Below are 13,035 nucleotides of genomic sequence, written 5' to 3'. Positions count from 1 at the left end.
TTTACTGTTACCTTCCACCTTACTTTTATTAAAGAAAGTCTTGGAAAGCTAGAAGATAAGATACTCTACAAAGTTATTCATTATTGGGAACTCTCATCTCAGAAGAGTGACTTAAGACAGGGAGCTAATGTGATTTTTATATGTCTAACTAGAGTTTATGCCATTTGTAGTTAACAAACCCAGGCAGGAATTAATCCAGGTCACTCTGAGTGTGAGCTTTAAATTTGATTTCCTTTATTTACATTGTTAATCTCCATGTATTCACTGTCAGAACTGTGCATTTTTATATTTTAGTATTTTTCCCTTTGAGTTTCTCTGAAATGTTTTCTTCTAGAAGTGTTTTTGCATCTTTAACAAATTCTGCTTCACTGGCTTTTTTCTTTTAAACCTTGAATTTTCTTCATGGTTCTGTTCTGTCTCTTCTCTTCCTTCTCTGCACACTAAGTGGTTTCATCTCCTCTAATACTTTTCATGATTCCATCTAGTATCTGTACGTAGATGATCTCAGTTATCTCTCAAGGCTGAATCTCTTTTAAGTTCTTGACCTTTGTTTCTAATTGCCTAATAAAAATCGGTTTACTTCAAACTTAGTATCACTAAAATAGAACTACTCTCTCACATCGCTTCTTACCTAGTTTTCATATTTCTGTTCATCGTACCAACCACCTCTCAGAGACACCTTAGCATGGACATCATCATCTTTGACTCTTTAATGTTCCCCCAGCCAAATCTGCTCAGTTTGCCGGGTCTTATTTTACCTTGGTAATCTCTCTTGAATATATGAGTGAGCTGAGATCACGCCACTGCACTCCAGCCTGGCCGACAGAGTGAGACTCTGTCTCAAAAAAAAAAAAAAAAAAAATTCTGAGAGTCAACTGGGTGATTCTGGGTTGCACAGCTGATCTCTCTATGCTCTTTCATATGTCTGTGGTTAGCTGGTGGGTGACCTGGCATCTGATCTACAATGGCCTCATGCACATGTCTGGCATTCACAGGCTGTTGGCCGAGTGCTTCATTTCTACATGTAGCCTTCTATCCTCCAGCAGACTATCTCACTGTCATGCACATAGTAGTCCATGGTTCCAAGTACTGCAAGAGAGATTAAGCCTCAATACACACATGTTTTTCTAGGTCTCTGCTTGGATCCCATTTGCTGCTATACAAGCCTATATTCAAGGATAGAGAAATAGACTGAGTTCTAATGGGAGGAGCCACAAAACTGCATCACAAAGAGACAGGAAGAATTTGTGGCCATTGTTGGAGTGCATCACATTGTCTTTCCCCAGTTTATCCTAAAACAGCCACTAATTTAATTTTGTTTTACAACTCAGCCCCGATGGGATTATCCTCTGCTTTAAAACTGTCAGTAGTACCCTCTTGCCCCTAAATGGTGTAGAAACAGTAGCTTAATCTGCCTCAACCCATCTTTCTAGCTTAATTTTTCTCTGCTCCCCTTTCTCTACCCAAATTGGACTAGTTTCACAACTGGTCCACCTAGCCTTTAAGGCCCAGCTCATATACCAGCACGTGCATGAATCCTTCCTAGATTTTCCTCTCCTTAGTCCTCACATTTGCTTCTCTCTACCTCTTAAGTTGAAATGGTGTTCCCTTCTTTGGTTTTCTCATAAATGTTTGCACCTTTCTTGTAGTACTTATGATTTTTTACCTTATAATTATATGTGTATGTGACCCACCTCGCCCACCACACTGACAACTCTTTTAAGAGCTGGAACCTAAGCTGGACATCACACCTGTAATCCCAGCTACTTGGGAGGCTGAGGTGGGAAGATTGCTTGAGCAATCTTCAGGAGTTTGAGTCCAGCCTGGACTTAAAATAGCAAGACTGTCTTTAAAAAAAAAAAAAAAATTAAAATTAAAAAAAATAAATAGCTGGAACCTGAACTCGTTCATCTTCATAGCTATCCATGCGTAATATTCGGAATTCTGTCTTGCACATAGCCATCAAAATATTTGAGTTAATTTTTGAATAATGCTATTTCCCAATTATTATAATGTTATTTTAAAAATCAGTTAATTTTCAAATTTTTCTTTCAGACCAGAAACTAGAGAACAGTATCCAAATAAATTTATCCAGCGAGATGATACTGAAAGATTTTACATTCTGAACACACTATTCAACCTACCAGGTAGATTCATTCTATGCTTATTTATACTGATGCTTTCCCTTCTGTGACCATTAGTCTGTATTCAAGGGAGGTAATGAAATAAGTTTGAATTATTTCATTATAGCTTATGAATATCTGTTCTTCATTTTTCAGAGACCTACCTGTTGGCCTGCCTAGTAGATTTTTTTACTAATTGTCCCAGATATACCAGGTATGTACATACTATAATTATTTTTTTCCAATTGATTTTTTAAATTAATGCACAGGGTTTTAGAGAACTGGCCATTGTAGGTCTTTTCTGCTTTTCTAAAGTGAATTTAGTGCTAGTGAGAGATGCCACATTGCCAACCTGAGAGATGGGACAGCACCAGCAGCTCCATGCAGGCTATCACCTCCCACACGGCCCCTCTCCTTGCCAGTGTGCTGCAGCCACCACTTCTGATTGGCTTCTCCTGGGAATGAAGACGGCCAGCAGAGGTGCTAATTGTGACAACTGAGTGGGAGGTTTGTGTGATGATTATCTGTCCAAGCAGAATTACACTAAAACCCCCCAACTCATTTCACAGCAGCTACCCAGGAGCCATTCAGGGATGGTAATTTAATTTCATTCCCAGGCCCGGCAAGATTTGATTAAGGAATAAATACTGTGTATCTTATCAGAAGTAAAATTTTGCGTAAGTCTTAAACAAGTTATCCTCTCCCTTTAGGGAGAATTATATAGCCAATACTGAAAGTTTAGCCATCTATATACCAGAGTTGGCTAACTTCTTATCCTCTTTGGGCTTTATCCACTTGAAGACACTAAATTTGGTGGAAAGCTGAGTCACTGAACTAAATAAAAGAATGGACAGTACCTTTGTACTTAGGGACAGTGTCAGGAAAGTCAGGGTGGAAAGAACCTAAATGACCAATTTTAAGTTTTAAATGTTTCTTCAACCTGTTTCTAAAAAGTGATAAATAAAAAAACCTGACATTTTTGGAACTTTGGCCTTTTAGCTTCCATTCAATATATTCTTCTATCACTTTGTATTTGTTCACAATTACTGTATTCCATTGCACACTATAGCCATTTCTGGTGGTCAAAGTGGACTTTCATTAGGGAGTAATTATTTTCCTCATTAGCCACAGCCTTTACCCATGTGATATGGAACCTTTGGGTCCCCTGGGAAATTTTTGATATATATTTGGTTTACCCTGTTTTGGATCCCCTGTCATGTTATTTTTATCTTTCTGTAGTTGTGAAACAGGATTTAAAGATGGGGACCTCTTCATGTCCTATCGGAGTATGTTCCAGGATGTAAGAGATGCTGTTGACTGGGTTCATTACAAGGTACCTAGAAGCTGTTTCTTCACCTGCTTGCTTTCTGGCATGTGTTTTATGGCGTGGCATTAACTTTCCAAATGGAGCAGAATATTTCTTTTTTTAAAAAAAGAAAAAACAGATTTGCCCCCTAGTGATAGCTCTCTAGAATACATTTGTTCTTGTCTTTGGTCTCGGTGGTAATGTTGATCTTTCCTCAGTGATGGTGTTTGGCTTCTGGATTTTATTTTAGTTTGCATTTCTCAAACTTAGAAGAGGTTTTAGTGTATTACATTATACTTAACATATCCTTTGTGGATGACAGTGGTCCATTTTTTTTGTCCAGATACCTCCCACCCGACTAATAACATTAATAAATATTAAATTTACATGTATTATAAACTATTGAATAAAATATGAAATGCCTTTTAATTTCAAACTTAAAATATAAACTGTTTTATATTTTGAAGACAAATTTTAGAGGCAGGGTTGCAGCAAATCATACCTGCTACTTTTTTCTGGCCTTCTCTAGTTTGTCCACTTTTCCATTTTGGTAAATCCTTAAGAAATGCATTTGGGGCTGGGCATGATGGCTCATGCCTGTAATCCCAGCACTTTGTGATGCCAAGGCAGGTGGATTGCTTGAGCTCAGGAGTTCAAGACTAGCCTGGGCAACATGACAAAACCCTGTCTGTACAAGAAATACAGAAAATTAGCCTGGCATGTTGGTGTGGACCTGTGGTCCTAGCTACTTGGGAGGCTGAAGTGGGAGGATCACCTGAGCCTGGGGAGGTCGAGGCTGCAGTGAGCTGAGATTGTACCACTGCACTCTAGCATGGGCAACAGGGTGACCTTGTCTCAAAAAAAGAAAGGATTTGGGTTGATTAGTAAAAACCATTTTTCTTATAAACTACATGTTAAAAACTGATTTTGTTCTTTTCTTAATTCTTTTTTTTTTCCTTCCTCCAGGGCTCCCTTAAGGAAAAGACAGTTGAAAATCTTGAGAAGTATGTAGTCAAAGATGTAAGTAATATAGGGGAAAATAGATCTGCATAATAGCTCATTTTACCTATTAGGGAAATTAATAACAAGCTGATTTATAATGAAATGGACAAAAGAAGAGATTTGTCTTGGCATAGTATGTGTCGGGTATAATCACCAAGAATATTCAGCTAGAGCATAGGTCTTAGTAGAGTTTTTCCTGTTTCTTGATAGGCAAGGAGACTCAGTATTTCATTTTTCCTGTTTCTTGATAGGCAAGAAGACTCAGTATTGCATTTGTTCGCTTAGCTTCAATTATAATAGCAGTTAGAGGTTTACTGTATGCACATCATCACCATGCTAAGTGATTACATGCATTATGCCATTTAATCTTCTGTATGACCTTGAGTTAGGTATTATTGTTGCCTCTGTTTTATAGATAAAAAACCTGAGAAATAGAGGGATTAAATAACTTGCCAGAGGTCACACAGTTAGTAAGTAGTAAAGCTAAGTCACACCCAAATCATAACTACTGCACTAGATCATCTCAAAAATGTGCATATATGTTACTGTTATTTAAAATGCCTTTAACCTGTCAACAGAGAGTAATGAGGAAAGCTTTAAAGTAGCTTAAAAGGCATTAGTGGCAAACCTGATAAAATTTTTTTAAAAATCTGTGGTTAATAGTATTGTACCAATGTTAATTTCATACTTTTGATAATTATACTGTGGTTATATAAGATGTTAATATTAAGGGAAACTGGAGGAAGAATATATGGGAACTCTTTATTTTCACAGCTTTTCTATAAGTCTAGAACTGTTTTAGAATAAAAATTAAACACACATAGTGCCCCAAGATGACATACTTCTTTCTTTTCCTACAGAGTAAAAGTAGCAGAATACAGTATTTTCTCAAAGTACTGTGGTAAAGATTTCTTGTTTTCAGTTTTTGTGCTTCCTATTTTCACCCACCTCCCTTATTTCAAGAAAGAACACTGAATGGGGAGGGTCCGGGAGAATTTGAGTGAAGGAATCTATTTGCTATGCGAGAAGGAAAAGATATTTTTCTTTCCAGGCACGTGAGGGGTTAGAATTTCCTCATTTAAGCGCACGTGGGTGTGGGTATTTCTAGGTAGCATCTGCACATGTCATTTCATTCTGCAAGGTGTTCTATAAAACCATAGTGTACACACTGAAAGCCATATCTAATAATCTCTATGTAGAGCATGTTTAAATCAGCTTCTGCTGACCTTTAACACACCTCACATACTTCAAGAAATCTCAAGGTAATTTAAACTCTTTCCTGAGGCAGACATCATGAGGAAGGTAGAGATATGTTGTTAACAGCCATATAACCCCTATAAATATGTGTATAATTTTACATGTAAATCTATTACATACACTGTGTATACTACATATGTTAATACTTTATTCATTTATAGTGATAATGTGGGCTTTTAAGTGCAAAATTCCGAAATCAGCTAACCCTTAAAAGGTTCCCCCATTCCTGTTGTGGACAGAAATCCAGTATTTGACAACTCCAAAGTGTAAAGATAAAAATGTTTTCGTGTTTCACTCATTATCCAATTACATTTCAGGGAAAACTGCCTTTGCTTCTGAGCCGGATGAAGGAAGTAGGGAAAGTATTTCTTGCTACCAACAGTGACTATAAATATACAGATGTAAGTGCTTCATGTTTATATTTATTTATGCAGTGGAATTATTTTGGCCTAAAGAACTGTGAAGACAATGAGGAAGATAGAAGTTTATTAAGTGAAAATAGTTTCTTGCCTTCTCATTTTCAAAGAGTAAAAAGGCAAAAATATACAGGATAACAGTGGTTCTCAAATTTTTCTAGAAATTTATTTTAACCATTTTCACTGATTATAACTGGCTACTTGAAAATTTTAATCTTGGGGTTATTTAAAACATTTGTAAAGATTAAAATGGCTTTTGTGTCTCTTTGGAGCATCATTTCTATAAACTTGAGCAGTCACACCCCTTATTGATGTGTATGTATGACTTTCCCTGCTGTTGGAAGACCTGCAGCAATAGATGCTGCACAGATGTTTTGGCTCTTAGCTGTCAAAAATTTATATATCTTTTTTTTTTTTTGAGACAGAGTCTCACTCTGTCGCCCAGGCTGGGGTGCAGTGGTGCGATCTCGGCTCACTGCAACCTCTGCCGCCTGGGTTCAAGCAATTCTCCTGCCTCAGCCTCCCAAGTAGCTGGGATTACAGGCACCTGCCACTGCGCCTGGCTAATTTTTTTGTATTTTTAGTAGAGACGAGGTTTTAACATCTTGGACAGGCTGGTCTTGAACTCCTGACCTCGTGATCCACCCACCTCGGCCTCCCAAAGTGCTGGGATTACAGGCGTGAGTCACTGTGCCCGGCCCAAAATTTACTACCTCTTAAAAACAGTTTTTTCCCATGATTAAAGCATGTGGAAAAACTGATCTAACTCCTTAACTTCATCTTACTTTTGCTGAGACACTTAAAAGTTTATAGTACTGGCAAGAAGTTCCACTTCCCCCAATTCGCTGTACATGTAAACTTGATTTAGACACCTGGTGATTTGTAGTAAACAGTCTTACATAAACCATTGGTTTGTTGACTTAGTTGGTCTAGGGATGGCAGTAGCGAAGCCAAGGTGATAGGTTATTTCTGTGTGAGTCATTAGTTTTCTCTATACCCCTACCTCATATGCTCCTTTCCTCCAAATGTGTGTTCAAAAACATCTTCCAGAGGAAGTATGTATCCTCCCTGAGAATGTCAGAAGCCTTTTTTTCTTTTTGGTATATGGTAAAGCATTAATTTCTGGCTTCCACTGCCATGATTTCATAAAATTTAGAGGAAACAAGAATGTGGTGAGTCCTATGTTGAAAAAGACATGTTTTGTGAAAAGCTTGTAATTTCTTTAGGTTATATACCTTTTGCAAAAGTAGTATATGGACCTTATGTTAAATTTTTTTTTCCAGAAAATTATGACTTACCTGTTTGACTTCCCACATGGCCCCAAGGTACCGTATGTGACTCAATAGACCATTGCTTTAATAACAGTGAATGCATTTAATCATTCCGGAATATTAAGGGGGAAAGAATTGGTCAGAACCCACCCAGAAAAGTCCTACTTTTTAAGCCTATTGTCTAATCTTCATTAACATTAGAAGTAATCCAGGAGCTAGTAGAATTTAAAATCAAATTGCTAATTTAGAGTCCGCAACTTGAATACTTAATAGACAGAAATAAAAGGGATATTCATGTGATGTTTAGTAGGATGGGATCAGAATAATTTTATGCCCACGAAGTTCTATGCAAAATTAAGTTTGTGTGGCAATGAAAGGAATTTTCAGGTTGTGGATGATATTTGATTAACAGAAACAGAAAATGTATGTGTATTCTTGACAACTTCTAGATTTTGTATTAGTTGTTGCTAAGTTTTTGCCAAGAGAGCACTCAACCTTGATATTTAGCAGAGAAGTCTTCATTTCTGCAGTACGGCTGCACTTAGGTTTAAGGAATACTCCTTGCAACTTAGTCACATACTTACAGAATTTTAGTCCTAGACTTTAGTGAATAAACATCAGCAAATCCCTGTTTTGAGAACACCTGAAATCACAGTGTGCAGTGCCCTTCAGGTTGGTCTTAAAAGGTTAATGCCAGGGTTCCATTTCAGGATAGTCATGATTTTAATGGGCATAACTCAGTATTGTGATTAGCTTACACTGTGAGCCAAAAGCCAGTGTGTACCTAGAGCCATCATTCTGAGAATGTAACCAGTGAAATTTCCTAATAGTTACATGTTAGTTTGTATACTTTAGCTCTGATGCCTGCCTCTGTCTTAATCTGTCCCTTGGGTATTGATTTGCATCTCTCCCTAGCTCTTTTGAGCTCCTTTTAGCAAATTTCAGGTGAGCACACTTTCATAAAGTGCTGTAAAATAAGTTATTGTAATTTAGTAGTAGATGAAATGATTTAATGTATAGAATGTGTTATTACAGTTATTATTTATATCTTGTCTGCTTCCCAAAGGATATGGCTTATAATACATAGACACAATTTTTTTTTTTTTTTTTGAGATGGAGTCTTGCTCTGTTGCCAAGCTGGAGTGCAGTGGCACGATCTCGGCTCACTGCAACCTCCCCCTCCTAGGTTCAAGCGATTCTCGAGCCTCAGCCTCCCAAGTAGCTGGGACTACAGGCGCCCGCCACCACGCCCGGCTAATTTTTGTAGTTTTAGTAGAGACAGGTTTTCACCATGTTGGCCAGGATGGTCTTGATTTCCGGACCTTGTGATCTGCCCGCCTCGGCCTCCCAAAGTACTGGGATTACAGGTGTGAGCCACTGTGCCTGGCTGACACAATACCTTTTTAAAAAATAAAATAGTGGGATCTTCTGGCTATACTTAGTATTTTTATATTCCTTGCATCTGAGTGAGATTAAATAGTAATGCCTTAAGGTAAGGAGTGATGTTTCAACTTTTGCTGTTTCTCCTTCACCAGCCTGGGAGCTCCCATCGACCATGGCAGTCCTACTTTGACTTGATCTTGGTGGATGCACGGAAACCACTCTTTTTTGGAGAAGGCACAGTACTGCGTCAGGTGGATACTGTAAGTCATGAGAATGATCTGTCTGCTAGCACATTGTCCTTAATGTTTCTCCTTTCCCCACTCTTACTCTACATAAGGAAACAGGAATTTTTTTTTTTAATTAGCCGTATCTCTCTTTTGAAATTAAGAGTTTTGGTCTTAACTGAAACAGTCAAACAAACCCACTAATTGAAAAGAGTAAGTGCCATTCATTTGGCTGTCTGGCCAAGTAGCACTGGTGGTGCGGGGGTGGGATGGGAGGGTTGTGGGGTGAGGGGAGGATTGTGATAGGATGATAAAGTATTACAAAATCCATATTCTTCACACAGAAAACTGGCAAGCTGAAAATTGGTACCTACACAGGGCCCCTACAGCATGGTATCGTCTACTCAGGAGGTAAGTCACAGACTCCCTTTATTTAATGTCTTTGCTCAGACCTCACTGTGAAAGCTTTGGTAATCTCTCAGCAAAGTGCCACATGTACTGTTTAGTAGTCTAAGATGTCATCTACTGAAGGTAAATAGTTTAGTCACCTCTTAATGCAATAGGAGTCTGGGTTTGAGCAGTTGTTAGTATATCCTAATGAATCTGATTTTCACTAAAATGATCAGTTTTTTTTTTTTAATCCTATTGGAGGCTTTTTCTCAGTGCTTCGAATCACTTGGGGGTACTTCTCAATATGTTCTCAAGGGTTTCTCAAGGAGTTCCATGGGTATAGGTACATAGTATGTTGGAGTTATAAACAGTTGAATAAAGCCAGCTTAATGGCAGATTTGTGATGAAATTGGCAGTGGCTGTTTTGAAGGTTATTTTCACTAAGCTGAGGATGTAGTTTTGTTGCTCTTGGATTTGGTGAGCAAGAGCTCTGGTCAGCACAGTGGAGCTGAAGGCCTTGTCTTAGAAGGCAGTAAAAAGAGAATGGTGAGTCTTTGTCTATTTTTCCTAGTCTGTTCCTCATATAAGAATAAAATGAATCATAGTATTTAATGGTTAAATACTATTGGAATGCTGATTTTAATATAGGGACAGTTTTCTCATTGTTCACTCTGTTGTTTCAGGTTCTTCTGATACGATCTGTGACCTGTTGGGAGCCAAGGGAAAAGACATTTTGTATATTGGAGATCACATTTTTGGGGACATTTTAAAATCAAAGAAACGGCAAGGGTGGCGAACTTTTTTGGTGATTCCTGAACTCGCACAGGAGCTACATGTCTGGACTGACAAGAGTTGTAAGCCATTCATAAATCTTTGGTGTAATTTATATCTAAATGACCAGCTTTGAATCAGTCGTCTTTGATAAACCATTACTTTTTATTCAGGAAGTCAGAGGTGGTCAAAAGGCAGGCCTTGATACTTGGATACTTCCTTCCCATAGAATATTCAGATATTTCACAGAACTCCAGAATTTGAATAAATATGAGAGGTTATCTTGTTTAACCTTCTTGAATCTCTTCGAGGTTAAGTTTAGAATGTTGGTGTCTTGAGTTGTGTTACAGTAACACTAAGTTGTGAACTGGAGCTCAACTTTTCCTCTGTGGTCCCATATTTCCCCAACCATGCCTAGCAGTCCCAGTCTCTCTGCTAACAGCCCATATCTGTGATTCTGGGGCAGTGATGGCTCTGAATGTTAATCACCTCTGGTATTTTTTATTTACTCTTCTGAGATCTAGAGAATGAGGCCATATTGTATTCTTGAACTAAGCTACGCTGTGTATATGCAGTATACACACTGTGCTGAACTGAGTTACGGATATAGTTCTGTAAAAGTGTTTGATATACAAGTTCTCCAGCCAGCCTTGATGCGCATTACCTGCAGTGTGGTGAAGGTGACTCAGGAAACTCAGCCTGCCTGGGGTAGGAGCCCTGGCTCCATAACTTGAAATCTGCATGCTGTTAGGCAAGTTAATGAGATACCCTGTGCCTTAGTTTCCTCAAATGTAAAAATGGGGATAATACCTACCTCCTAAAGCTGATGAAAAACGGAGGTAATATGTGTATAAAGATAGACAGACATGACAGCCTTTCTCAACCGAGGCTCCATATCCGAAACACAGAAAATTATTACTATTATTTTACCTTTCCAATGGAGCTGAATACAGAAAATTATTTGAGTAACACTTTTCTCAATTCTCCTAAAGATGGTAGATAGAAGAAAATGTGTTACATACAGTAGATGAAGGAGGGCTTGTCTTGAGGAACCCAGATTGACAAAGGCTGCAACACACCGGCAGCATGCTGTAGATGCTGGCTGTTGCTGTTACTGTCTGTACTATCAGTGGGATTTTCTGGCTAGCCTTTCATTCACATTTTCAACTTTCTACCTATGAAGTTTTAGAAATCTAGTTGATTTGGCCCTGGACCTGTGACTCAGGAAAAGTCACCTGATTCTCAATCTTTCATCTGAAAATGGGACTGTTAACATTTGCTTAGCTGACTGCACCTGAGACAGCATGTAAATTCTGGTACTTTACAAGCTCAGAATGAGCGTGCAGCTGGAAGGGAAAGTTGTCATCATGGTGTTTAAGCAAGAGGAAAGGCAGTTAAAGAGAAGGTGATGGTGTTCATCTGTTGTCAGACTCCAAGTGGGTATCAGTGAGTTATCCTGAAGAGGGGAAGAGGAGGTAACTGTACACTCAGCATGTTAGTCCCAGGTTCTACTTTCCAGTCACATCTGCAACCTTTTAGTTTAGCAGCAGTTAAGAACTAGGTGCTTATTTATTTAAAATGTCTTCCTTTTCCTTCCAAACCTTAACTAGCACTTTTCGAAGAACTTCAGAGCTTGGATATTTTCTTGGCTGAACTCTACAAGTAAGTTTTCTAAAAATTTCTTTCCCAAAAACTTATTCAGGAATCACTTAGATATAAGAAATGTTCTTTCCAGGCCAGTAATCCCAGCTATTTGGGAGGCTGAGGCAGGAGAATCGTTTGAACCGGGGAAGTGGAGGTTGCAGTGAGCTGAGATTGCACCATTGCACTCCAGCCTGGGCGACAAGAGTGAAACTCCGTCTCAAAAAAAAAAAAAAAAAAAAGTTCTTTCCAGGCCAGGCGCAGTGGCTCATGCCTGTAACCCCAGCACTTTGGGAGGCCAAGGCAGGCGGGTTGCTTGAGGCCAGAAGTTTGAGACCAGCCTGACCAACATGGCAAACGAAACCCCATCTCTACCAGAAATACAAAAATTAGCTGAGTGTGGTGGCACATGCCTGTAATCCCAGCTAATTAGGGTGGCTGAGGCAGGAGAATCGCTTGAAGCTGGGAGGCAGAGGTTGCAGTGAGCCGCCATCACACCCCTGCACTCCAGCCTGAGTGACAGAATGAGATTGTCTTAAAGAATAAAAAAAAGCTCTTCCCAGGATTTTCACTGAGTTTTTCTTTTATCTTTAGGCATCTTGACAGCAGTAGCAATGAGCGTCCAGACATCAGTTCCATCCAGAGACGTATTAAGGTATCCAAATGGGATTTGGGAGAAAACTTGGGAAATAAGTTTAAATGCTTTTTTCACATTTCTGATTTATTATAGAGACTAGCATTCAACTACTGCTCAATAAATATTTGTTGAATGAGCCAAGAATCAATCTTGTTCTTTGTTTTAGAAAGTAACTCATGACATGGACATGTGCTATGGGATGATGGGAAGCCTGTTTCGCAGTGGCTCCCGGCAGACCCTTTTTGCCAGTCAAGTGATGCGTTATGCTGACCTCTATGCAGCATCTTTCATCAACCTGCTGTATTACCCATTCAGCTACCTCTTCAGGGCTGCCCATGTCTTGGTGAGTTAAAGCTGTAATGGACAGCCAAGATGTACTCTAAGCCCAGGGTCAGCAACCAGCTTTGTGAGATGGCACAGGAGATAGTTTGAACATTTCTTTCTGATGTACAGAGCCCAGGGGCAGGTTATATGGTTGCATAAGAAGGGGTCTTTGAGAAAGTAGAACCAACATTGGAAGTTAAGAGTGTAACTTTACTCTCTGAAGTCTACTCTATTAAAAGCTGTATGTGGGCCAGGCATGGTGGCTCATGCCTGTAACCCCAGAACTTTAG

At 39.0% G+C, this 13,035-nt stretch overlaps 1 protein-coding gene across 28 annotated transcripts in view; it reads left to right on the top strand.

Annotated features, from left to right (window-relative positions):
* NT5C2 (5'-nucleotidase, cytosolic II) overlaps positions 1-13,035 on the top strand; it is a 103,234-nt gene that overhangs the window by 88,015 nt on the left and 2,184 nt on the right. For 25 of the 28 annotated variants that reach the window (XM_063781145.1, XM_063781144.1, XM_063781140.1 and 22 more), the window contains 12 exons: positions 2,056-2,147; positions 2,280-2,337; positions 3,363-3,456; positions 4,396-4,449; positions 6,006-6,089; positions 7,388-7,429; positions 8,911-9,018; positions 9,327-9,393; positions 10,056-10,226; positions 11,754-11,805; positions 12,379-12,439; positions 12,588-12,764. In XM_063781145.1, the coding sequence (XP_063637215.1) occupies positions 2,056-2,147; positions 2,280-2,337; positions 3,363-3,456; positions 4,396-4,449; positions 6,006-6,089; positions 7,388-7,429; positions 8,911-9,018; positions 9,327-9,393; positions 10,056-10,226; positions 11,754-11,805; positions 12,379-12,439; positions 12,588-12,764 (1,060 nt within the window). Of the gene's footprint in view, positions 1-2,055; positions 2,148-2,279; positions 2,338-2,447; positions 2,631-3,362; positions 3,457-4,395; positions 4,450-6,005; positions 6,090-7,387; positions 7,430-8,910; positions 9,019-9,326; positions 9,394-10,055; positions 10,227-11,753; positions 11,806-12,378; positions 12,440-12,587; positions 12,765-13,035 lie in introns of those variants that run through there. The other 3 variants (XM_063781147.1, XM_063781152.1, XM_054660484.2) reach the window with 2 other exon arrangements.

The sequence above is a fragment of the Pan troglodytes genome, chromosome 8 (genome assembly GCF_028858775.2).
Source record: "Pan troglodytes isolate AG18354 chromosome 8, NHGRI_mPanTro3-v2.0_pri, whole genome shotgun sequence".
In the NCBI taxonomy this organism is placed as follows: domain Eukaryota; kingdom Metazoa; phylum Chordata; class Mammalia; order Primates; family Hominidae; genus Pan; species Pan troglodytes.
This window is presented reverse-complemented; position numbering and strand designations above follow the sequence as displayed.